Below are 26,923 nucleotides of genomic sequence, written 5' to 3'. Positions count from 1 at the left end.
GGGCCCTGCATTTGTGTGGCTGTGGGTCCAGGAATGGGCTTGTTGAAGATATCTTAAACTCATTGTGGAGAGTGAGGGCAATACCTTTTTACAGGAAATGCGCTGCCTCACTGTCTCCAGACACAGAAGAATATCAGAAAACTACTCAGCACACAGAGTAAAACTAGGCCTGATTGTCCCAGCACCCATACCACAATTACAGTAACCCCACTGACTTCAGTGGAGTAAATACCAATTTACATGGGTATAAGTCAGGGATAGGCAAGAGAGCCTCCATGGGCCAAATCCGGCCTGCCAAGTGGGTTGATCCAGTATGCAGCCACCCTACTGCTCCCCTCCAGGACAATCAAGTTCTGGGGATGGGGGAGCACTCAAAGTTTCCTCCTCCAGCCAACGGCGTGCGGCACCTAGAGTGAACCGCTAGATATTTTGAACAGCTAGTAGTTCACTCCAGGTGCTGCATGCTCCTTGCAGGGCGGGGGCAGAGAGCGAGAGACTGCGTGCTCCCCCACTCTCGGACCCTGTTTGGCCTTGGGGTGGGGGAGAGCGCACAAAGTATCCTCCTGCCCTGCATGGAGCACGCAGTGTTTATAGCAAACTGCCAGCTGTTCAGAACAGTTGGCAGTCCACTGTAAGCGCTGTGTGCCCTTTGCAAGGCGAGGGCAGGGAGCTAAGGCTTCACACACTCCCGCTCCCCCACCCCCAGGCGCTGATTGTTCAGAACAGCTGGTGGCTCTCTCTGGGGATGGGGGACGAAGACTTCATATGTTCTCCCAGGCCAATCAGGGTCTGTGGGTGGGGGAGCAAGGAAGTGTCCTGGCCCAGGTCCTGCCTGAGGCCCTGCCCCTTCTGGGGCAGCCCAGGGCCACTTCAAAATTTGTGAAGTGGCCCCCCTTTCTAAAATTATTGCCCACCCCTGGTGTAGGTGCAGGAAAGATGAGGCAGTGAGAGATAGAGCCCAACCACAGGTCTCTACTCTAGTAGGGAACAACCAACAGCTACATTACATTATGGCTGCCATGCCAGTAGTGACAATATGAAGGACATTAGTTGTCCCAGGCTGCTGGGTGATCTATGTGTCTTCCCTCTCCCAAGCAGCAACCTCGGAGAACCAATCTCCCTAATTGCTGACATAGCAGCCAGCTCCCTCATTAGCCAAAGCAATATTCTCTTTCCCATCCCCGGATAGCATGCCACTTACACCCAGACATCACACAGCATCAGATGCTTTTCAGCCACTTGTAGAAAGCCAATCACTCACTTCCTAGCAATATTTTCTCCCCAGAGGGAAGTTTCTGGGTGGTGAATTCTCATCTATCCAGCAGCCCTTCCAACCCCATTTCTCCATAGCAGAGAGGAACTACCAAGTTTCACCTGAGATTCAGCCAGCTGTAAGGTGGGGACTCGCATCCCTACCTTACAGTTCTCTCTTCAGAGCTTGCCGCAACCCCTTTTCCTCACACAGCTAAGAGCGAATACATGAGGTCACCTTAATTTCTATGCTAATAGCCATCTGCCCAACACAAGCTGGGATTTAGAGCAGGGAAGAGAAGTGAGATACAGCAGGAGAGGAAAGTAAAGAGAAGGATTTTCTCTAAGGTCTTGAACAGAACTCCTAACAAGGACACTGCAGATTTAGTTCAGACTTCACAGGATGAATTCGAGTCAAAGCATAGACTGAAAGCTGAGGTGGGGCTGGGATTTGTGCCTAGTCCTCAGACTGCATGTCCATGGGCCCCAACATAGGCAAGAAGCCACTATAGCTTTCAGGGACACATTCCAACTGTGGGGCATATTTCACCTACATGTAAACCTGGTTCATGTCTTTGCTTGAATTTATTGCCATCCACTGTTTATCCACTGTCTCTATTTACCACGACACAGAACCCCTACTGTCCTGGGCGGGGTCTCCTCTAGGTCCAGCTGTATCTTGCTTGTGCTATTGTAGAAAGTCCCAGCACAGTCTGAGCCACCAAAAACTAGCACGGTGCACAGGTTGTGTTTGCCCTGGCTCTCCTTGTCCACATCGGTCAGATGGGCAGAGGTGAGATTGAGCAGTGTGTGGCCAGCCCGGGGCACCGAGGAGAGGTGACTGTGTGTCACTGCACTCCATGCAAAGGTGTCTGCAACAGAAAGGAATAACCACTGCTGGTAAACCTGTGCTTTGTGCCAGGGTTGAAACAGACAGATGAACACAAAGCTGCCAGAAATACCAACAAGTGCATTGTCACTGCAGCACAACAGCTACCTTCAGCAATTCTTTGTCGCTCAGCAGCTCTGAAGAGGGGATGGGGAGCTACTCACCAAGGTGAAAAGTAAATACATCTTGCAGGGCTCCCTTGGCATTGCAGCCTCCACTAATCAGTACCTTCTGGTCAGACACTGGCATTGCAGCATGGAAGCTAGAATCAGAGCAAAGCATAGCAATAACCAGAGCAAAATGTGCAGGGGCCCCTGCTCCTTGTAAGCTGTGCACTTGGGTGGCCACGCAGAAGAGATTCCATTGTTGCTTTGCTGATTAGCAGAGTGCCCACAGCTAGGTTTTGTTTCAACTGGTGGTACACATTGGCACATGCCTCAGTGCATACAAAGAAATGATTCTGCACATGGAGAGAAAAAATTCTCACGTGGATAGAAAAGATTAGAGGGAACATGGCAAGGGGCCCACCTTCCCCATCCCTCAGGTGCTCTCAGTGCCCTGGGCTGGCCACATGCTGCTCAGCCAGGTGCTGTTGGGGGGTGGGGGGGGGGTCCCCTGTTTACCTAGAAGAGAAAGCCTGCAACAGTGGTTCATGCCATAGATGGGAGACAAGACTCCAAAGATTCTAGTCCCAGGTCTGCCCCTGATTCGTTTCATAACCCCAGGTGAGTTACTTCCCTCGCTGTGTTTTGGATGTTGAACTCATCTCTACAGGTGCTAAGAGGCTTAATGTCCATCTGAGAAGCACCAGAGAACCTCAGACAGAAGATGCTAACTAGGGATATAAGACCTTAAACAGTTACCAATAGCATCAGCGTATTGGTTTCTGTTACAGTTAAACTCTTCCCTCCCAATGCATGCCAGCTCCACTCCAAGGGAGCCAATTACCGTCCCACACTGCAGGCTCTATATAGGCTTATATTACAGAGCCTGTAGCGCAGGGCAGCAGCCAGCTCCCTAAGAGCAGGGCCGGCCGCTGGAGCCAACTTATAGGCTAAGAGTGACCCCTGCACTGGACTCCGGCGCCACCTGTGCAGAGCAGATAGAGGAGGGCCCTGGCTGCGCTCCAGACAGTCCAACTCAGCCTGGGCAAGCCAGCAGCAACCCTTCTACTCCAGCCATACTGGAGTGATCCAGGCCAGGTGGGCAATTAAAAGGTTAAACATTACAATTTTAGTCATTTAACTGGTTAGCTAATTAAATTATTTACATCCATAGTGCTAATGAAGACAGAAGGTTTTATGTTTGCAAGTACCCAAGAGCTTCCCTTCAGCAACCCAGCATTCTCTGCATAAGGGTTTCTCCCTTTCTTTGGTTCTGCTGCTGCCTAGGCACCAGGGAGGGAGAGTCGTGCTGAGTGGTAGCCCTACAAGCATGCAGGAAGCACAGTTCCAGCCATGAAGCAAGATGTGGGGAGAGGTGAGGGAGAGGCCTCTTGATGCTGCAGCAGGATCTTACCAGCGTGCAGAAGGTTGTCCTGAATGAAGTGGGACTGGAATATACTCCATGTAACCTGATGCACAGGGAAAAAGAAGGAGAAAATTCAAATACTAGAAGCTCTTCCCACCCCACTGCAAGACAAACACCTCTGTGCTAAACGAGGGGAACATAGGGCTGCCTCATCAAATCAGAGAGCCTACCAGTTTAGTCTGACATCCAGTCTCTTGCAATCACCAGTGCTTGTTTTTTACCCGCTGCCTTGGGCCAGGCTCTCTCCTACTCACCCTATGAAGGGCTTCCCTACAGTCACAACTTCCCATCCCCCTTATTCTGGTCTCAACATCTCAAGAGCTTTGCTGTCCCCATCCCATATCACATAAGGGACTTCTTTCACCCACAGTCCCCAATCATGTCTCGTAAGGTAGGCACCCTTGCATTCCCACTTCCATTGCCCAGTGTAGTCTGGCAGGAAGGTGATGTCCCTTTCTCACCCAGATCCAGGATGTGCACGTCATTCAGGTACAAAGGGGTCCTCTGACCTCCAAAGATGACCAGCTTGTTTCTCAGCAGAGTGGCTGAATGGCTGAGAAGAGAGGGGTGAGTGAGTGAGGCAGTCTCAAGAACCTCTTGGAATTGAGGGCTCAGTGTCTTTTCACAAAAGCGGGCTTCTGGGAGAGCCATTAACTCAGCTACACCTTTGGGGATTGGGGTAACTTAAGCTTACGCATGGCAAGTCCCCACCTTTTCTGTTCCCCATTGTCATGGAAGCCTAATACCAGAGCACAACCTATCAGCAGGGGACAGTCTCACACATGGAAAGAATGGGAGCTGCTTCACTTAGGACATTTAAAACTAGGAGTGAACCAACCCTAGGCATGTAACTGTGGGGAACAAACATGTCCTGCCCCCCAGGTGTGGAGATTAAGTAGATGGGACCTGCTGGTGCTTCCCTCCACACACACCCTCTACCTTGGAGGACTGAAATGAAGATGCCTCACCCGAGCCGAGGTAAAGGCTTCTCTCCCTCCACAATGGGCTGGTACCAAATCTTGTACTCAGAGTTGAAAATGTAGAGCATGTTGCTGCAGGCCCTGGACTCAAAGGAGGCCATCTTGGGGAAAGCCCCTCCAAAGATAAAAAGCTCCTTGTGGTAGATGGTGGCACTGTGGTAGGCCAGTGTCGGCACCTTCCCCTTGGCCTGAGGAAGAAAGCTTCCTGTCATGTTTCACGTGTGAAAATGAAGCACACAGGTTGGCACAGGTCAGCTCCCTGCTGGCCTTGGGCATCGGGAGTCCTGCAGTCACTCCACCTGCGGCATGACCAGAAGTCTAAGATTCAGGTTGACAATATCGTCTCAGCTTATGTCCTACCCTTCTGTGACCTGAGAGGGGCATCACTCCTCTGATCCCAATTGCTTATGACCATTCACAGGGAGAGGGGATCATCCTGTAAGTGCTTCAGCCTCCAGCAGTGCTAATCCCTCCCACGCCATTGTCTCACAACCCCGGGGCTTTTCTTGGGCATTAATGCTGTCCACAAAGGGAAGGGAGGAAGGTGCAGGGGGTCACTACCTGGGAAAGTTTCTCTCTGGGAAACAGAGAGTGCGAGGGCCGGGGGACAAAACAAGGCCCTCTGAACCAAAAAAGCCAGCTCATTAGCTTGGTGCCCCAGAAAAGGTTTTCGCTAGCCCACACAAATGGAGAACCATTTCCCCTGCAATTTATGTGCAATTCCTCCCAGGTAGCAGATACAACAGCCAATGTCAATCCATTCTGCCTCCGGTCTCACACTGGATGCATTATCTGGATTCCAAGGATCTTCCAATTTTCAACCTAGCTTTCCTGGCTGGGTCTAACTAGGCTCATCTCAAGGGACAAAGCAAGGGAGAAGGGTGGGGGAAGAGTTAGAATCAGTTCACTTCCCCTTTGCTCTCCTGAGGACTCCTATCAATGATCCTAAACACGCCTCTTCCACTGCCCATGAAATGGCAATCAAGGCACAGCGCTTGGTCCTTGACAGAACACACTTCTTCCCGCCATCCCCATGCTTTGTCTCTTTCCTGCAGAAGCTCCGCTACTCACAGTCACAAGAAGCCACTTCCAGGTGGCTGTGTCCAGGATGTAGATGGTGCTGTAGCACTTGCCCTCCTTCATGCCCCCAAAGACGTAGATGCGTTTGGTGTCCGGGTCGTAGGTGGCAGTGTGGCCATGTGAGCAGAGCGGCACAGAACCCAGTGGTGGCAGATCCATGGGAAACCAGAAATCATTGTCTGTCAGAATAACACCATACCAGACAATGAGGAGACAGGGAGAGGACAAAGACCCTCCTTCACATCCCCACCTCAAAAGTTCTAACATATCAGTCTTTGGTCAGGGTCCTGCTTTCTTCCTTCCTCCCCACTCCTGATTCAGTGCCAGAAGGAAGGGCTTTGATCACTGTTTCTGGGTTGGAGGTGGAAGGCATAAGAGCAGCATATAGCTGGGAAATAGGACAGATGAGAAGATCAGCGTGTAAGTGGCAGGACCCGGGCTTCACTTCCCAAATCCCTCAGACACTGCAATGTGCACTGCAACTTCTGCTCCTTGAAAGCCATCCAGCTCCCACTGATGCGCCTAACACAGTCAACAGCAGGAGCAGCTCGCACATGCAGGACCGCAGGTTCAGGCTGAGGCCCATGGCACTGAGCTCAGCATTGAGTGGCACCAGTGGATGGCCTCCAGCCTAAGCAGCATGCAGCCTTCTGTTGAGTGGAGGGACAAAGAGGTGGAAATGGAGCTACAAGAAAGGAGCCGGGAGGAGAGTTAGCAGAGAACAGGTAAAAAGGATAAAACAGAGAACAAGGAGGAAGCTACACAAAAGAGAGAAAATGGAGAAATAGCAGACCAGATCACTGTAAGCTAAGGTAGCACAGGGACACCCTGGCACATTCTCATCCCAGCAGAACAGGAGTAGGCAATACATTTTAATGGGGGGGGGGGCACTCAAAATTTTGGTAAGTAGTGAAGGGCTGCACTTCTGTGGAGGGGGCATGGGGTCTGGGATGATGGGGGGGGTGTAGAAGGGAGTTTGAGTGAAGAAGGAGTTTATGATCTGGGTCAGGGGCGTGGGATGCCAGGTCCAAAAGGGGTATGGGTGTAGGACAGGATTCTGGCCTGGGGGAGGGGTGTAGGAGGGAGAGCAGGATCTGGGAGGGAGTTGTGACCTGGAGAAGGTAGGGAAAGGGGATGCAAAGGGTTTGGGTGGTAGCCTGGGGCAGGCAGTTTGGGGGGGGGGGGGGGAAGGGGAGGCAAAGGCAGGCTCTGGCTGGGAGGCACTTACCTAGGCGACTCCCAGGCAGCAGCTCTGCAGAAACCCTGCTTGTGTGCTGTGCAGGCTGCTCCTAGTGGCTCTGCTCCAGCACAGAGAGGGAGGGGGAGGAGAGAGTGAGCAGGCTTCATTCACTGCCCCTGCCTTCAGCAAAGTTTCTCACCTCCGACTGGCTGGAAACTGGCCAATGGGAGCTGGGGGATTTTGCTAGGGTACAGGGACACCATATGAAGTTTTCTCCTTCCAGCCCAGTTTGCAGAGCAATTAGCAGCTTGCTTTTTAAAGTGGGTGCAGCTGCTCTACAGTAAAGGTGCCGGCTAGGTGGCCATGGGCTGGATCCAGTGCCTTGGCAGGCCGGATTTGGCCCGCAAGCCGCCTCATGCCCACCCCTGCAATAGAAGGAGCCACTAGCTTCCAGCCCATCCATGCAGAATAATACAGCCCTCCCTGCAGAAAGTCCAGCACGGAATGGCATTAGCATGGATGGAATGCTTCTTCTGTCTGGCTTGGAGCAGATCCAATCCATTCAGTTCCTGCTTTGTTCCACACTGCCAGGACCTCTGTTTCCCCTGTGCAGGCCAAAACTTCTCACCAATCTCTAGTTTCCAGAGAGCATCCTTGCAAGGCTGTTGATTGGCTCCCTCTCCACCAAACAGAATGGCTGTTTCTGGGTCACTGAGGCACATGGCATGACACCATCGTGGGCTTGGACAAACTGGAGAAGGAGAGACCAGACCAAACTCTGTCACTGGACCAGATGGGGGGAGGAGGAGGCTCACATCTCCTTGCTTCCACTGAGAGAGCAATGCGAGGAGGCAGGAGCCAGGACTTTCATAGAAAGAGACAGCCTGAGGCCTTAGACATCCCCAATGTGGCTGGGCAACAAGCCCTACATACCTACATCCAAGAGGTTTCAAGGACTTTTGGGCATAGGGATTTTCTTATTGGTTTTAAGGAGTAATCATGGGTTTTCCCTTCCCACTATCAGTACACAGGGAATCAACAGTGGGGAGTCAGGCGGCTGCAGGATCATGCTGCCTTGCACTTCATGACAAGCAGGTGAGAGGAATTATGTTCCCACTGAGCAGCCAGTCCAGATCCTCAGCTGTGGACAGGTCCAGTTCTTCATACCCCACATTTTAGCTCCTAGGGCATGAGAAGGGTGAGATGCCAGGGTTCCCTCCAACTAGTTCAGGGAAGCTTCTCCCCCTGTTCCATTTCCTTCTCCTTTCTTTTCCAACATTCTTCCCTCATCAACAGTCTCCTTCTACTAACTGGTGGGGAAACTGGAAAAGTTTGGTTAAGTCTATGCAGCATTTTACCCACCCTGATTAGTGAGCCCCACCAAGCACCTAGTGGAGCAGCTCAGTGGAGCAGCTCAGAATTCAGGGAAGCTGCAAGGGGTATTTGAGATAGTTTCCATCCCTGTATATTTTGGGGGCAACACTATGAAGACAGGCAGAGCATGCATACCCTGCTCACAGTTCCTCATGCTTAGGAAGGAGTTAAGGGGACAACCACAAATGTTCACTAGAAGGCCCATGACATTAAAGAGAACATCATCCCCAACTGGCTAAGAAGCCAGGCCAGGTTCTTACCTTGCAGCTCCTTCACCTCCAAGTCTGCAGAGAGAAAACATAAATAGATGCTGGTCATCAGAAGGCAGAAGCAGAAAGACCCTGGGACATGCTCAGTCCTGTTATATTGTGTAAGTGCTTCTTCCCCCTACCCTGGCACATGACCATGGAAACAACACTTCTGACATGGAGATCCATAGGAGTGGATACTATGCCTGTCACAGCTAGCACACTGCTTCCACTCCAGCCACATCTCAGTGTGACAGGCTGACTCACAGGGAGTGAAAAGTCTCCACCAGCTCATTTTGTCTGTCTGTGTGAACTTCCAGGTTCAGGGGCCTGGGTCTCAAACAGCATCGGAGAGTAGGTGAGTTTAGTACCAGTGCAAGGTGCAAGATGGAGCGCCCTGGAGAGAGAAGGTGTTTGTACCCCCAGAACAGGGCAAGCTTCCTCATGTGGATACGTCTATGCAGCAGCATTATTTTGGAATAACTGATGTTACGCCAAAATAGCATAGTGCAAGTGTACACTACAAGCCTTTATTTAGAAATAATGTTGAGCTGGAGGCTTCTTACTCTGACTCCTGTCACCCTCATTTCACAAGGGGTGTGTCTAGACTACATGCCTCCTTCGACGGAGGCATGTAGATTAGCCAGATCGGAAGAGGGAAATGAAGCCGCGATTAAAATAATCGCGGCTTCATTTAAATTTAAATGGCTGCCCCGATCTGCCGATCAGCTGTTTGTCGGCAGATCGGGGCAGTCTGGACGCGATGCGCCGACAAAGAAGCCTTTCTTCATCGGCACAGGTAAACCTGGTTTCACGAGGCTTACCTGTGCCGATGAAGAAAGGCTTCTTTGTCGGCGCGTCGCGTCCAGACTGCCCCGATCTGCCGACAAACAGCTGATCGGCAGATCGGGGCAGCCATTTAAATTTAAATGAAGCCGCGATTATTTTAATCGCGGCTTCATTTCCCTCTTCCGATCTGGCTAATCTACATGCCTCTGTCGAAGGAGGCATGTAGTCTAGACACACCCAAGGAGTAAAGGAAGTCAAAGGAAGAGTGTTCTTCCTTCAACTTCCTGCTGTGTAGACAACGCCAAAAGCTGAGTTAAGCTATTTCAACTTACACTACGCAATTGACATAGCTGAAGTTGCATAGCTTAATTTGACCTTAGCCCTGCTGTGTAGATGTACCCTCAGAGGGGAACCCTCTTGGGTAAGAAAGCTGAGACTCCATAACTCCATCTCTGCTCAACATACCATGGTGACAGTGGTTCAGAGATGGGGATACTTGTTTCACTAAGAATGAGATCAAAACCCAATAACCTAGTTCATACAATGAATGGCTTTCAAAGACTTAAAGCTTTTGGTCACAACCTGGGGCTGAATTGGAACCAATGATAAGAGAAAGATTCCATTTCCAATTCCCCAGTCCCCATGAGCCAGTCAGTTCCCTGCAGATTATTACAAACAAAGGAAGTTCAATGCAAGAGCATTTTAAAAATATCTTCCTGGCACGCTCTGCATTTGGCAATTAATTAATTACAAGTCTGATATGAACCAAGAGAGACAGTACTAATAAGGGAGACTGGGTGGCCCAATGGACAGGGTACTGAACTAGGCATCAGGAGACTGGAGATCTCAGCTCAGATCTGTCATTGACCTCTATAAATGGGGATAATTACATTTATCTTCATTTGTAAGTGCGTTAACACCTACAGATGAAGAACTAAGTGATATTGTTATACGGTGCAGTGCAGTGGCATTCAGGAGACCACCATATCCCATTTCTGATTGAACAGGTTGATGTTGCACACTCAAGCTATTTGTTCAAGTATAGAATTTGAGAGAGATTCTTAGGGTTCTGAGAGGGATACAGGGGACCATCTTGGCTTGGAGGTGAGGTTTCGAACACACAGAGAAATTGTCCCTAGAGACAGCATGCACAGATCTGGGAGTCACACAGACAAGACTCAGAATAAACAGCCTGAATGTTATCATCCTAAGGTCTGTATCTCATTCCCCATTTACAGAACCAGAGTTACCGTCAGCATCCTGCTCCCCTTTACATGCCGTGGGCTCGAACAAGACTTTCCTAGGCTTCTTTAGCTGGATAGCACTAGGCTTGCAAATTTTCCTCCTAGTCTCCTTGGGTGCCTTCTGGTCAGCAGGTGAGTCTGGGGCAAAATGCACCAACAGCCTTTTTGGTAGTGGAGATAAATCCTTCCTTCCGGGCCTTTGTACTCTGGCAGTCACCTCTAAATTCTGACCTTTAACCTGTTCAACAGAAGTTACAATGGAACCAGTTGCCTGTGGCTTCTGGGAGAAAAGGTAAATCTCACATGGCTCTTTATATCAGGCTTATCCACAACTGGAGTGATGACAAAGGGGCGGGTGAGCCAGGACCCCCAGAGCTGGCCCACTACTGTAGTGGCGATTAAGCTTAGAGAGGGAACCAAGCTGATGTGGCCACTACCTGTTCCACCTGCTGCATGCCCAGCCAGCAGTCCACCTTCGGATTGCCAGCTGAAGAGTGGCACAGCAAGAATGGGGGCATTATTGAAAGATGGGAGAGCAACGCAGTGATAAGCTGAAGCATTCACTCATAGGCATCAGGTGCATTTGAGGGACACTACAACTGATTGTTCTTTCCAGCACAGAGTAGACCTTAGCTTCACAAACCTCTTCAGCTAAGGCCCTGCTAGGAGAATGGTACTAATGGTTCCACCTGCAAATAGAGCTCCCTGGCCTTGAGTGGCTATGAGCAAGGGAAAGGAGTAGATGAGTGTCCAACCTGCACATACCTCAGTGGGATCGTCCAAGACCTGGATGGGAGACATGGGATCTTCTGGGAGAACTGGTGACTGGGTAGGCTCCAGTGCCAGAAAAGGGTGGGTGGGAGTGCTGTTGGAGATGCCCTGGAGCAGCTAAGAGCAGAGACCACAGAGCAGGTATAAGAGCTGCATTTTTAACTAGCACCACGTTTAATACACACTGATGGCCTAGTCTCCCTTACTCACAAAGTGAGTAAAAAGCTAAATTACAAGCGATGGATAAACTGCAGACCAGGAGCTCTAATGTTCAGCTCTTACAGATTCCTAAGCCAGAAGGACCCACTGTGAGCATCTAGTCTGACCTCCTGTATCACAGGGGCCACAGAACTTCCCCAAAATAATTCTCAGAGCAGATCTTTTATAAAAACATTCAATCTTGATTTAAAAATGATCAGTGATAAAGAACCCACCACGAACCTTGGTAAATTGTTCCAATGGTTAATTACTCTCACTGTAAAAAATGTATACCTTACTTCTGGTCTGAATTTGCCTAATCCAAATTCTAGCCATTGGACTGTATGATCCCTTTCGCTGCTAATTGGAAAGCCCATTATTAAACATTTGTTCCCCAGGTAGATACTTATAGCCTATAATCAGGTCAGCCCCTTAACCTTCCCTTTGTTAATCTAAATAAAGCTAATTGTAATGCATGTTTTCCAATCCTTTAATCATTCTCATGGCAAAATCCTCCCCAAAATATCATCATCCTGATTGAATCATAGACAGCAGGACTGAGCACAGTATTAAAGCAGTGTTTGTACCACAGTCAAAGAGATGAAATAATCTCTTCTAGCTGCAGGCCTGCAGACAGAGAAATGGCGACAGTTACAAAGGGGGGCAGTTGCTCAATAGCCCAGTGATTTAAAAGGGCCCACGGCTCCTGGCCACACTGCTACAGCACCAACCGGAGCTCTGGACCTTTTAAATCACCGCTGGAGCCCCAAACAGCACATGCCAGGCAGCACTAAAGGGAAGCTAGTCCCCAGCCTGCTCCTTCCACTCAATGCCCCACCTCTTCTGGGGGCTCAGAGCCACCCCACCCCATCTTGCCCACAGCCCAGTGAAATCTGTCTGCTGGCCTACCAACCTGAGATTCCTTCATTTATGCATCCTAGAATTGCACCAATTTGGGCACAGTGTTACACTGGGGGCCACAGGTACCAACTTGCTTGCTGTCTACCCAGGGGGTCCTCAACCCCCTCTCCATCCTCGGCCCCACCCCTACTATACCTTTTCTTGCCCTGTCCCCTGTATGCACCCCATCCCCGCTCCTCCCCTACTGTCCTTCTGCAGGCCATAGAACAGCTGTTCTGCAACTGGGAAGGAGGGGAAGGAGTTGATGGGGGTGTACCAGCATGTAGGAGGCGCTGCAGATGAGAGGGGAGCATGGTTGCTAATAGCTGGTAAGAACCCACTACTTTTTTTCCTCTTCCCCCATGAGTGCTGCAGCCCTGGAGCACCCTTAGAATCAGTATCTATGCTGGGAGTGGATATTCAATTATTATCCACCAAGACCTCAAAACCTTCAGAGTCACTGCTTCCCAGACAAGAGTCTCCTCTCATGTAAGCCTACACTCTTTATTGCTTGATATTTATATTTTCTTTTAGCTATATTAAAACAGTGTTTGATTTCACCCAATGTTCCAAGTGATCCAGATGCTTTGAAAAAATGACCTTTTCCTCTGCATTATTTACCATTCCCGCAAATTTTCATCTGGAAACTTTATTAGTGATTATTTCATGTTTTCTTCTAAGTCAGTGGTCCTCAAACTAGCAATCTGAGGACCCCATTTTGATTTAAAAATTTTTGGAACCACTCTGCCCTGCCCCTTCACCGAAGCCCTATCCCTACCCTGTCCTCTCTATTCCATCCCTGCCCCGGTCAATCACTGTTCCTTGCCCTCACTCAGGCTGGGAAGAGGCTAGAAGAAGGGTTGGTATGTAGGAGGGGGCTCCAGGTAGGAGGGCAGGCTCTGGGTTGGGACTAAGGATGAGGAGTTTGGGTCATGGCAAGGAGCTGGGGTGAGGAATCCAGGAGGGAGTTTGGGAGTAGAAGGAGGTTCCAGGCTGGGGCACAGGGTTTTTTGGAGGGACCCTGTAGAGAGTTTGCGTGTGGGAGGGGAGTGTGGGCTACTGCAGGGGTTGGGGTCCAGGGTTGGGTTGTGGGGTCCTGATGGCACTTACCACGGCTCCCAGGTCCCTGTGGCCCCTAGGCGGAGGTGTGGCCAGAGAGGCTGCATGCCATGCCCTCATGCCATCCTTGCAGTTCCCACTGGTCGTAGGTCCTGGCAAATGGGAGCTGCAGAGACAACACTTGGGCTAGGGCAGCACATGGAGCCTCCCTAGCTGCCCATGCACCCAGGGGGCACAGGGAGAGACCTGGCATCTGCTTCTGGGAGCCATGCAGAACCAGGGCAGGTAGGGGGCCTGTTGGGCAGAAAGGAGACAGTGGAGCTGATGAGCAGTGTCTGCGAACCCCCTGGAGTTTCCTCACAGACCCCCAGGCTTCTGCAGATCCCAGTTTGAGAAATGCTGTTCTAAGTCATTAATAAAAAATGTTAAATAGTGTTGGGCCCAACACTGGAAGCTGACTGGAAATACACCTGCTTGATTCCTAATTTACAATCACATTTGGAGACCTAGCAGTTAGCCAGTTTTTGGAACATGGATTGGTGGTGATGAAGACATTTGATATCTTAGAGGTATTTAACATAGAAGATGCTCATTCACATGGACTGCTTCTTTGACTCTCTTTCTTGCCCTATGGGACTAGGCAATTGTCTAGGGGGAAACCATCAGAGCTATTGCTGGCAATTAAACAGAACTCCCAGTTGTGTAATAGTTACAAACACTGTAAGAGTCCCCAAGGAAGTGGAACAAGGCAAGAATCCTCAGAGTCAACCAGCCAAGAGACACTGTGTTGGCTCTGAAAGGTTGGCTCTAAAAGGTTGCAAATATGAACATACCAGGTCCCTAGGTCAACATCCTCAACCTTGACAGCAATGCCATAGTCTGCAGGACTAAGAGAATAGGAAGCACAGAAGCTCAGGTGGACAGACAGACAAGGACCCTGGGCTTAAGACTCTGCATTGTAATCTTATTCAGGAGTGCTACAATCAGCAACTTCTAGCCTCATATCAATAATAATATCTAGCTTCTATAAAAAGCTTTACATCCATACATCTCCAAGTATAGAGAGGATCCATCTCAGGGGTACTATATCCCATGATTTCACCACACGGGCAAACAACTATCTTGATACCAGGAACCAGGACAGAATGGAATTGAACCATCCTTTAGCTAATAGTATCTTGTGGCATTTAAAAGTCAAAGGTGCACTGGCAGAACATAGTACTAGAACTGCAGGGTTTTGGGTGCGAACCAAGGTGCATTAGCAGATCTGTGGGAGTAGACCAAGCACTGGACTAGCAGGAATGTTGCAAGGCCATGACCAGCACCCACAATGGGAAGAGCAGGACATGTAAGGAACTGCTTTCTTACCTGCCCATTAACAGTCAGGAGAAGTTTAACAGGATTGCCACTGTCCATCTGTTTCAATGAAGCCATCAGAACATGCACACTCCAGTCACCTTCCCACACAAGAGACCTGTGTGCAAAGAGAATGAAATCTTGACAGGCGGGGGGGGGGGGGCATCCTGCTTCCCAATAAGTAGTAAAGTTCCATAGAATTCAGTGACCCTAGGCCCCAAAGCACTGAGCCCTGGGAGGGAGCTCTCCTCCGCTTTCTGTTCCTGCCAGATCCCTTGGCTGCAAAGGAGAGATGGTCAGGAAAAAAAAAAAAAAAAAAAAAAAAAAAATCAATGCAGCTCTATGCTACAGGCCTTTTCCATAGGAGCCACCACACTTTTGATGTTCTGTATGGGATGTGTCCTTGATAATTACCCTACTCTTCTCCCCACAGTCATCAGGCCCTATCTGTACAGACCCAGCTGATCAAAGAAGAAAAATTTTACCAAATTCTTTGGGGGGGGGGGGGGGGAAGATGGCAAAAAAACAACCAAAACAAAAACACAAAAAACCACACCTCAAAAACATGTCAAATTTGCCCTGCCTAAGCATTAGCTCTGCCTGCAAAAACTCTCTCTGCATAAGCACAGAGCTGGGTGCTTTCTTCTGGCATCTGCCATGCTACCTTGGCACTCACCGCTGCTACGACAGTTGCTATAAGGGGAGCTTAGTGCCTGTGTCCCCTACAATGAGTCCTGCATCATGTCAGACCCGATCACCTCCAAATCTAGCCACCAAAAGGAAGATGAGGGGATCAAGCAGCTGATGCACTGAGTGTGCTGAAGAATAGCTTCCCACTGTCACCAGCCCACTAGTGCTCAGCCCTAGCTCAGAGTTTTAAGAGCTGGTCCCAGCAGGGAGACCTGAAGCCCATTCCCACTACTCCCCACATAAGTTAGGAGAGACCCACTCCCTCCATGTCCTCTATTCCCTTGTTAGCGGAGGAAGACCTGCCCCACCACACCAGATGAAACATTTGCCAGCAGTCAGCTCCAATTTACCTCAAATAACAAAAAGGAACCTATTCCCCAACCATTCATCAGCATCCACCAGCAGGGATCCACTCTCCTTGTAACAAAGCACCCCTCAGCCAGGGACCATAGGAGCCTACCTGTCACTGCCACCACCAGTGTAAGGAACAATCACAAGAACCTCCTGGAAGCGAGGGGGTAGCATGATGGGTTGACAGAGGGTGGAAATGGGAGGACTGACAGAGTTGGGAGATGAGAAGAGACTGTGTTATATACCCAACCCCCCATATAGCATATTTTCTAAGGCACCCTCTGTTAAATCACTGACAGTATATCATTGCCTGTGCAACCCCCAACATTTACCTTACATCAGACCCCAGTTTGCCAATCCATTGTGACTTGACATCTGGATTCACCAGCACCTCCACAGTGATGCTTGTGTCTTGGGAGTAATGATTCCAGTCACCCAAGCCAAAGACCACAAGTTGTTTTGGCAAGGGCAGAGGCAGCTGAATCTGGTAACACATCTGGCTGGATCCGCTTGAAGAGGAGATTTAAAAATAAGGTAGCAGAAATATAGGAAGCCCAAACGAAAACAAGGAAAACCTTTGCCAACTTCCATGTGAGGACGCGGAGAGTGAAAGGATTAAGAAATCAGACACACCAAGGATTTACAGCATCAGCCATACTTGGCTGATTCCAGCACAGCACTGAGGGGTAGGTAAGAAGAATGCCTGCATACAAACTAACTACTGCCCCCACGGAGCGTAAAGGCCTGCGTTTATTCTAGTCCCGCAGGGGTGTCCAAACTTTTTTCAAAGAGGGCCAGATTTGATGAAGTGAACATGCGTGAGGGCCGACCATTTTGCCTGACATTCTTTGAAACATTAAAATTAAACGCAAATTAACTATTTTATGCAAAGTTTATTGCAAACGGCATACTTTTCATTTCGTCACATGGATGACAAATCTAAACAGGTGTTAAATCACTCTGCCTTTCCTATCTGAAGGCCAGATGAAAAAAGAAATCCAGGCAGCTGAAATATATGTCAGGAACATTGTAAAGTACATTACATATTATTGGTAATAAAGGTTGTCTGTCAACTTTTAAGTTCAAAAAATATGAACAGGAACATAACACCAAGTATACATGTTGTGTCCAAATATATTTATAACTGATTTAGACCAACTGACATTAACTGAGATTTTACAATGTATTCATCTCAATACATATGGATTCGTTGGGGGCCATACAAGATAGATATTGCCAAATTACCTGTGGGGCCGTATTAAACCGGAACACGGGCCGCAATTGGCCCGCGGGCCGGACTTTGGACGTGCCTTCTGTCTGACCCGACCTCCTCACACACGGGGGCCGGAGATCAGGCATCGAGAGCCGCTGGGGGCGCCGTGGGAGCCAGCAGTGCCGCACGCAGGCGAAGCGGGAAATTGTCAGCCAGAGCTGGGGCCCTGAGCTGGCTGAGCGCGGCCCCTCCAGCTGCTGCCGTGGGCACGCCCAGAACGCAAAGCCAGGGCGCAAGCTCGGAGCGGACACTCGGAGGCTGGAGCCCAGGCCGGGAGTCCCTACGAAACTGGAGCGAGCCGGAGGTGGGGCGGGCTGGCAGGGGCGGGGTTGTCAGTAACAGCCCGTTTAGATAATCCCCGGCTCTAGCCCGGCGCGGGTCTCACCTGCTGAGCTGCCGGGGCGGCTCCTGCAGCGACCAGAGCACGTAGAAGTGGAGGCTGGTGCCTGGAACCAGACGCGGGGGCGCCTCGGTCGGTACATCCCGCTGCGCCTGGCCCTCGAGAGCCCAGCTCCATCGGCGACGCGGGGACGGCCCTCTGCTTGAGGCCGACGGGCTGAGGCTGGAAAGCAGCATGGCTAGGGAGCCGGTAAAAGGCAGCCTGGGGCTTTATACTCCGCTCCAGAGAGGGAGACGGCACAGGACAGACGTGGGTCCCTAGATCCTGGGGGCTGGCAAAGAATCAGGCGTGCTCCCATAATTGGGCAGTGGTGGGGAACAAACCTCTTTACCCAGGCTCCCGATTTTCCTCTTCTCCTCCATTCATTTTGTATGGAGCTGATCCCAATCTGCCCCTCCACAGTTCCCCAAACACAGCCCCCCTGTTCTCAGCACACTCTAGCTATGAAGGGGCACACCAATTGGTCCTGTCATCAGCCATAACCATAATACTTAATTTAACCAACACCCTGTGTAAAGTGATCATGGCTGTGGTAGAGGTGGGGTTGCAATCCAGTAGGTCCAGCCTCAGCTGCAGCAGAGATTGGCCAGTTCTCAGTGGCAATCAGAGCACTGCAGAAATTAGTGCAATGGTCAGAGATTTCCGGCAGTACACAAGACTTTTGGGGGGTGGGGGTGCTTTTTTTGTAAATGTGAATTGCAAGGGTGTGCACACACCCTCCATGGTCCCCAAGTCAGCTGAGAAATCAGCCTCAGCCTTCCCTCAGCAGGCCAGAGCATGGGGAAGGGGGGCTTGGGCAGCATGCCACTCCTGCCTTCCTCTGGCCGGGAGGAGCATGCTTTCTTGGGGGACCATGGGAGTGCTTTCACATCCTTTGCTTGCACGCACGCACACTCACACACACCCCACATACAGACCTGGATTTTTTACCTTGTCTAGTTTTGGCAGGGCTTGAGCCCTTTGTGAGCTAGGTTGAAGGGGTACCAGACAGGGTTGTGGCTGACAGTCAAAGGTAGCAGGTTTCTAAGTGTAGACCACAACTTAAAGTGCAATGCACATGGCTCTTGGGGGAGACAGATCAATGGGAAGACCTTAGCAGTAAAAACAGCGGAGACCCATATCAAATTAATACCGAGTTCAGACAAATTTTCAGACTAATGAAAGAGAGAAGGATCCTCCTGGCCTAGCACAAAGTTTTCCAAATCTCCATTGCTTTCCAGGCGGCAGCTGAACTCAAAGGGCAAGAGACCATCACAAAGGTGTTGGAAAAGGGGAGCTGCTCATGAACAGGCAGAGATCTCCACTGAAAGGGGATAAAATGGTTGGATAACCAGGCTTGCCTTCATGCTGTGCTGCCATGGGGGATTATTCAGAAACAAGGCAGATGGTATAAACCTTCAGTCACCTTCTGTCCCCTCCACACAAACTTCTGCCTGGAGTCCAACCAAGAGCAGTGTTCCCCCACAGCAGCATTTACCCTCTTCTCCCAATTAGAGACTATTTTTACCTCTTTTTTTGGTAATTACCACTTTTGAAATATCAAACATTTGATAAGAACTAAGAGAGTATCACAAAAGGTATTCAAGGATAGCAGTATAGCTGAGTGGGTAGAACACTGCACCTAACTCAGGTAACCTGGGCTATATTTTTGGTTCTGCCAGTCTGTTGAGTAATGTTGAACAAGTCACTTCAAAGCTCCATGTCTCAGTTTTCATTTCTGTAATATGAGGATGAGACTAACTGTCTTTGAGGAAGAGGAACTCACTATAAGACTTAGAGCTTGTCTTCACTGCTGTGCTATATTGGTCAGCTGTGCTGATGTACTACTGTGTCCATGGGAGAGTGCTCTCCTGTCATAATTACTTCCCCTCAAGGAGAGGTGGAATTGATGTTGGCAGGAGAGCATCTCCCACTGATATAGTGCAGCACTGACACTGCTTTAAGTCAGTGCAACCTCTGTCCATAGTTCCCTCTCAGGTGTTCACTTGCATGGCTGTGCACAAAAAGTTCTCCACCCACCCACCTCCTTTGCAGAACCACACAGCAGTGTGCCAATGGAAGGTGAGCTGCTGCTGCTGGTGGGCGAGTGGGGGCTCAGCCAAGCAGCTTTTTGCTGTCCTTGACTCCCCAGGGCTGCAGCCAGAGCCACATAGTAACTGCCCAGCTGCTCTAGGGGCTGGGGTTGTGCAGCAGCAGCTGCTTTTCCGGCAGCTGGGCTAGGGCCATGTGGCAGCAGCTGCTCCAGCTGTCGGGGCTGGAGCTGCATGGCCACGGCAGCTGCTCCTCCGGCAGCCAGGGTAAGGCCATGTGGCTGTTCTTATGGTAGCCAGGCCTGGAGCCATGTGGCAGCTGGACTAAGAATGTTAAAGACTAGTTGACTATCGGATAAGCATTTGCTTATTGGATAGTAATGTTGACTAGTCAATTCTGTTCCCCCTCCCCCATGCTGCCACTATGAAATAGAGCGGTGCCCCCCGGTTCCATGGTGCCCTCTGGGGCATTTATGTGCACCCGCCAAGTGACCAGGGCCGGCCCAAGCCATTCTTGCGCCTTAGGTGTGTGGCATGTGCACGGTGCCAGCCCCGGATGTGCGGCCCCGCCCCCGGACATGCAGCGCATGCGCGGCCCCACCCCCTGGGCGCCTGGCAGCCCTGAAAGGTTGGGGACCACTGAAATAGAGGCAGCAAAGGGAGGTTGGGGGAGAGAGGTACTTCAAAGAGGCAGTGCTGCACAGCGGTGCTGCCACTTTGAAACTCCAAGGCCACAGCTGCACAGTTGATCCCAAAGTCATTTCCCTGGGAAAATGCCACGGGGAGCCCAGGGTCAGCTGGGGAGTCCCCAGCTGAGCCCGGACTCCCCTGCCACCCCTTTGAATCGCATGCAGGTGGCAGTTTCAAAAGGACAGCAGCTGCACAGCTGATCAGCTGTGTGGCAGCTCCTCTTTGAAACTACTGCCTCTACACGATTCAAAGAGGGCAGGAGGGGAGCCTGGGTTCAGTTGGGGACTCCCAGCTGACCCCGGGCTTCCTGTGACATTTCCCCAGGACCAGGGATCAGCTGGGGAGTGCCACGTGGAACCTGGGGTCAGTGGGGACTCCCCAGCTGATCCTGGGTTCACAGGGAACCCCCAGCTGTGCCCGGACTCCCCTGCATCCCTTCTGAATCATATGGAGGTAGAATTGCAAAGGGGCAGCTTTGATACTGTCACCTCCGCACGATTCAAAGAGGTTGGGGGGCCCATAGCATGGAACCCAGGGTCAGCTGAGGACTGTGAGTCTCCCGCTGACCCCAGCTTCCATGGCTTTGAAATGCACAAGAACCCCCGCTGGGGACTCTTGTGCATTTCAAAGCATGCTCCCATGTGCAGCCCAGAGTCAGCGGAGGAATGCAGAAGTGCCTATCGACTAGTCGGCTAGTCAATTAACCGCATTTTAACATCCTTAAGCTGGACCAGCATGTTAAATTGGTAGCAGTCGTACTTGCTACAAATTGTCATTATCTTTATTATGCATCCTCCTATTATGCTCAAAGGCTTTAAAAAGCCCTTTCATTACCTGCTTTCAAATCCTCCTGTAAAGCTGGCAGAAAGGTATGTTTTTGTTTGAAGAGGTAAGAGCAAAAGATGCAGCTGCACCCTGAAATGTGTTAATTTCTATCAGTTTTGCCAATTTGTTTCAGCCCAAATAGTTTAATTTCAACATTTTTAAAACAATGCTTTAATTTCAGTACAAAGTGATATTTTGCTCAGAAATTTCCTTAAATTTTATTAACAATCCAAAAATTTTAAAAGCTCAACATTGAAATTACTTTTTATTTTAACTTTTGACTTATCAAAGTGTCCATAATGTTTTGGTTAAACTTGAAACAAGTTTCCCTCCCCCAGTTTTTGTCGGCAATTCTCAAAAAACACCAGAAACTGCTTTATTAGCACAGATCTACATCACTTCCTTAAGCCTAGGCAATTCAACCATGCTCTGCATTTTTTAAGTATACACTAGAATAGCCTTAAGTTATTGGGACCCGAAATCAACTTAATGGGTGGGAAGAGAGGACCCAAAACTATATTTATGGATTCTAGCAGCAATAAAGATTAGAATGCACCAGTTACGCACAATGATGTATCATTTCACATTTATCAGAGGGGTAGCCATGTTAGTCTGGATCTGCAAAAGCGACAAGGAGTCCTGTGGCACCTTATAGACTAACAGATGTATTGGAGCATAAGCTTTCATGGGCAAAGACCCACTTTGTCAGATGCATGTCTGATGAAGTGGGTCTTTGCCCACAAAAGCTTATGCTCCAATACATCTGTTAGTCTATAAGGTGCCACAGGATTCCTTGTCCCATTTCACATTTGGTTCCTATGAGCTGGTGTGCTAATGTGACAGGGTCCCTATGGCCAGATGCCAACATTGCACAGAGCACGGTTAGTCTGGCAAGGCAGTCAGTGCCTTTTGCCTGTGTGTCTATGGTAGCCTCATTCTGGACTATAAAGAGTGTTAGTTTCAGTCTTGCTAGGGTGTATAGGTTTTCCCTTTCAGCAGGATTAGCCCAGGAGTTAGTTCTTAAATTTGAAGCATTGGTAGAGGAACTAAGTGAAGTGATGTGGACAGGGTGCCATCTCAGGGATCGTGGGTCAATGGAATCAAGCCTCAGCTATGTCCTGAGACCCTTCCTATCTCCTTTGGTTACAGAGGCTTCGCCAGCCTGTGGCTCTAGTCATCTCCTCACTTGGGTGTTGTCTCGGGGCAGTTTCTCACCAGTTTGCTAACAGGATTTTCCTTCGCCAGCTTAGTTGCTCATCTGGTAGCCAGCTATCCACTCTGCCACTCTCAATTGCTATGAGGCTGACAACCAGCACTGTCTGGTATTTGCTGTATTCATTTCATGGTTGCCAGGCCAGCAAGGGGTCTTTACATCCCCCAGCAGTTACATTAAAGGAGTTCTATGGCACACATCCAAACAAGTGCACATTAGCTCAATATTGGTGCACAAGACAAAACTTACTCCGCTCATGGGTGGAGAATGTTAGAGGGAGCACTTCTTATGGTGCTGAGGGGTGGTTTTTTTCCAGGTCTCTGAGCAATGTAAGTTACACTGACTTAAGTGGTAATGTAGACAGGAGGTATAGTAAAAGGAGCACACTGTAGCTGTGTGTACCTTTCTTTAAAGCAGACGCAGCCAATGGCAAGAGGAAGGATAAATAACAAAATATTAAAAAGTAGGCTATGCTTTGGCCACTCTCAGTCCAGTGAAGGATCCAATTTCTTTTGAAGAATTGTAATCAGATACAGAGGACTGGCCATGATTCTTGGTCTAATGGGGAGGAAGAGAATTTTGTTTTGGAATTTTTAGGACTTTTCTATACTTACCTAGAAGGTTGAATTAAGATACACAACTCCAGCTATGTTAATTACCTCAGCAGGAGGTTGATGGGAGCAAATGCTCTAGTCCAGTGGTCCCCAGCCTTTCAAGGTTGTCGGGCGCCAGGGGGCGGGGACACTTGCGCCCTGGGGGCGCCCCCCCCCCATAGCCGCATGCCCGGGGCCGGCGCTCCTCCCGCCCAGCGCCGCGCGCCCGGGGCCGGCGCTCCCCCCGCCATGCACCCGGTGCCAGGCCAGCCCCGAGCACCTGGCGGGCGCATGGAAATGGCGCCCGCGGGCACCGTGTTGGGGATCACAGCTCTAGTCAGTTTCCCTTACTCTTTGCAAGGAGCAGGAGTACTGGTGTAAATGGGGGCACGCTCTGAGTTCAATTTAGGGGATCTTTACTAGACCCACTAAACCAAACTCCAGAAGATCGATTGCAGAAGTATTGATCTTCCCTGTAGTGAAGACATGGCCTTAGAGAATGCATCTGTACGGCTTCATTCCTTCTGGCTTCAAGATAACGAGCAACAGACATGCAAAGGGAGATGTGTAACAGTACAGCTTTCCTGTAGCATAGAGCCTTTATCTGCAGCCAGACTGAAGAGGCCATTAGCTGTAAAGCAGAGTCACATACTCACATTCCATCTAAACTGCATTAAAATAGTGCAATACCAAGCTGTTAAGAAGGAGATTCCATCCTAACAGCACCCACTGTTACCAGAAAAATAAAGAGATCTCAAGATGGGTAAAGAAAACTTAGTTTAATAGCATTTTGTCTGGCAAGAAACTCATCAATAGTTGGAGTTGTGGATTCCTCATTCTGTGACTATAGTCCTCACTTTCCTATTGTTTGCTTGTATGATCTCTGTCTGGTTTTTAATTATTTCTGTCTGCTATATAATTCATTTTGCTAAGTGTAAATCAATCAAGGTGGAGGGTTATGATTGGTTAGGTAATTGTTACAGTAAGTTATGACTGGTTAGTAAAATAATTGGTTACAGCAGAGCTAAGCAGGATTCAAGTTTCACTATATTAACCAGGTTCCAAGGATTTCAGAGGAGTAGCTGTGTTACTCTGTAACTGAAAAATCTTAATCAAATGGTCTTGCAGCACTTATGGGTTCCAAGGAGACCAGCAGGGAAAAGGAAGAAAGAAACAGAAAGAAGGGAAGACCTAGGAAAACTCATGTTTAAGACACAACCTAAGACCAGAGCTGCCAGAACTTCTCTGCTTAACTGTGACGTTCAGTGAAGCTACCAGAATCCAGAGACTGACCTTGCCTGACCCCCAGGGGAAGTTCGCCTGCCCCGATCAGTAATGGTGAACATGGCTGTGTATGCTTAGCATGTACATTCTGCTTGCTTGGTAATTGCTAATAAATAACAAGGATATTACTGTCTAAGGCTCTTTCAGTGGTAAAAGAGTCTGCAAACCTGCAGGAAGTTATGATCTGAGCCCTAGGAATTGGGTAAAGTCCCTAGTGTGAGTGTGATAGAGAAATCAGTGATAGCTGGACAAAGAAATTGAGCTGTCTTTTCATTCAGTGATAAAAACTCATGATAAAAGAAGAACTTGGATCAGGTGTGAAGTTTGTTTGCTTTAGGATAATCCCCTTTGTTAGTATCATATAAAGTCTAATGTACATCTCAGGCTAGATTTACAGTGGCACAAATTGGACGCAATATACCACCAGACATAGATGCATTACTTTGCATATTAGAAAACAATCCCAACCATGAATATAAAATGTTGAGGGTTAAATTAGCTGTTGCCACTCAAGAGAGAAATCTTGGAATCACTGTGGATAGTTCTCTGAAAACATCCACTCAATGTGCAGCAGCAGTCAAAAAAACAAACAATGCTGGGAATCATTAAGAAAGGGATTTGTAAGATAGAAAATACATTGCCTTTGTAAATCCATGGTACACCCACATCTTGAATACTGTGTGCAAATGTGGTCACTTCAGCTCTAAAAAGATACATTGGAATTGGAAAAGGTTTAAAGAAGGGCAACAGATTATTAGGGGCACGGAACAGTTGACATATGAGAAGAGATTAATAAAACTGAGACTTTCCAGCTCCATTACTTGTGTAGATGCTGTAAAAAGGAATCAGATGGCAAAGTAAGGCATCTTCCCCATTTCAGTTATCACTGGAACAGAAAGGAGACTCACTGTGTGAGCACAGTGAACGTATTTTGTTAGAGGAAAGTCACCAAACAGCATAGTCCACAAAGCAACTTAGGTGCCTAAACAGCAGAATTAGGTATCTAAGTCCCTATGCATGACCCCATTGCAATTAAAAAACCAATATGTGCTGCAACCTTTTGTAGGTGCCTAAACTTACTTGGTGCTTAATTTTCCTGGGTCCAAACTGGACCCCGGATATCCCACCTCCCAGACAAGCGCTCCAGCCCCTGAACCAGAGTTATTCTCATTCTCTGTCTTGCTCTGTGGCTCAATGATCATTCCACCATGGGCAAATACTGAATAAATATTGATAAGAGAGAATGTCAGAAAGATCAATTCAGTGGTCAGGGCACCCATTTCCTTTCCCAGCTGCTACGTGTAGAGCAAGGGAGCTGCTCGGCTCCTTCCCACAAGAAACACTTCAGGCACTTAAGCTGTCTCAATCCAGGCAGCTCTATTTTAAATATGTTACATTTAGATTAATCAAATAATCGAACAGTCAATGTGATTTGCATTAACTATTTAATTAGTCAATAAGGGTGCCTCTGCCTTTGAAATGTAGCAAGACCTCTGCTACATTTCAAAGGCGGAAGTGTCGTGGGGAACATGGCACGGGGGGATTCAAACAGACCCCTCTCCCTGGGGCTCTTGTACATTTCAAAAGCAGGAAGTGCAGGGCCAGTGGGGGACTGCTTGAGTCCCCAGCTCACCCCAGGCTCCCTGCAGCACTTCTGCAATCTAGTAAAAACCCTGGTCTTGCTCCATTTCAAAGGCAGAAGTGCCACCAATTCCCTGCTGCACCCTTGCCCCTTCTCCCCACAGAGATGGTTGGGGGGGGAAACCAGCTTTGAAGCCAGCTCCTCCTGGCACCAGATCCTGCTCCCACCTGCTGCCTCTCTCTGACAGAGGCAGCAAAGTGGGGAATGCGACTAGTGGAGGCACTAGTATATGAGTGGTTCTCAACCTGTGGTATGAATACCCTTAGGGATACTCAAAATAAGTCTGGGGGTACATCAACAACTGAAATATGGAGAAAACTGAATTTTTGTTTTAAGTTCCACACACTTTATTTTTGTACTTTTTACACCCAAAAATTTCACCACCCGCCCAGCTATGATTAAGTTATTTAAATAAATGTGTTGCAATGGTAGAAAAATATTGTGTGTCTGAAAACTGTAGGTACTGGGGGGTACTAATAATTTTTTAAAGGGGTACTTTATAAAAAAAGGTTGAGAAACATCTAGACTGATAAGCAATTGCTTATCGGATAGTTGACTAGTCACTTTCATCCTTATTCCATTTGTCAATTTCTGAACAGAGCTAGGTACACCAATTGTGAGATGGAAGAGGCTTAGGATACATGGCTTGAGTTACCATCTCCTATTAGTTAGTTTAGACAGCTCCCCACCTAGTATGCTGGCTTTTGTGGACTGCATTCTTAGGCATCTCTCTCTATTCATTGTAATAGGGAGCACTGGTGCCTAATTCAGGCTTTGAATCACAGTATTGTATCTCTAATTTTCTAAAAAGTTAGGCACTGTGATGCTCAGCATTGCAATGGCAAAAACCCTTCCCAGTTGCCATTCTTAACTAACATCCCTACTGAAAACACAGTGTTTGTTAGTAATCATGTAGCCACAAAAATTATTGGTTACACGTTTACTAAAATACTCCCCAGGGGTGAGACTGGCAGTCAGTAGTGCTGGTCCACAAGGGAAGCCAGTTTAAAAACCATGGAACAGGTGGTAGGTGGAATCTTTACTCTAATGGGGTCAATAGTCAAACTCCCACTGACTTCAGTC

At 48.9% G+C, this 26,923-nt stretch overlaps 1 protein-coding gene across 2 annotated transcripts; it reads right to left on the bottom strand.

Annotated features, from left to right (window-relative positions):
• Positions 1-641: 641 nt before the first annotated feature.
• LOC102463600 (uncharacterized) lies at positions 642-20,417 on the bottom strand. Of its 2 annotated transcripts, none has more exons than XM_014579370.3 (13): positions 17,549-20,417; positions 16,223-16,399; positions 14,862-14,967; positions 11,331-11,453; positions 10,572-10,803; positions 8,545-8,568; positions 7,539-7,661; positions 5,722-5,909; positions 4,639-4,838; positions 4,132-4,223; positions 3,659-3,713; positions 2,305-2,402; positions 642-2,123 (listed from the first exon to the last, which is right to left on the bottom strand). In XM_014579370.3, exons 1-13 carry the CDS (start codon positions 17,737-17,739, stop codon positions 1,867-1,869), a joined length of 1,866 nt encoding a protein of 621 aa, XP_014434856.2. In that variant the 5' UTR covers positions 17,740-20,417; the 3' UTR covers positions 642-1,866. The 2 variants fall into 2 exon arrangements, with proteins under 2 accessions (XP_014434856.2, XP_075782922.1); XM_075926807.1 differs by lacking the exon at positions 17,549-20,417 and adding an exon at positions 17,136-17,509.
• Between the last annotated feature and the right edge of the window lie 6,506 nt (positions 20,418-26,923).

This window comes from Pelodiscus sinensis, chromosome 4, assembly GCF_049634645.1.
Source record: "Pelodiscus sinensis isolate JC-2024 chromosome 4, ASM4963464v1, whole genome shotgun sequence".
In the NCBI taxonomy this organism is placed as follows: domain Eukaryota; kingdom Metazoa; phylum Chordata; order Testudines; family Trionychidae; genus Pelodiscus; species Pelodiscus sinensis.
The sequence above is the reverse complement of the archived record's forward strand: the minus strand, read 5'-3'. Positions and strand labels throughout refer to the sequence as shown.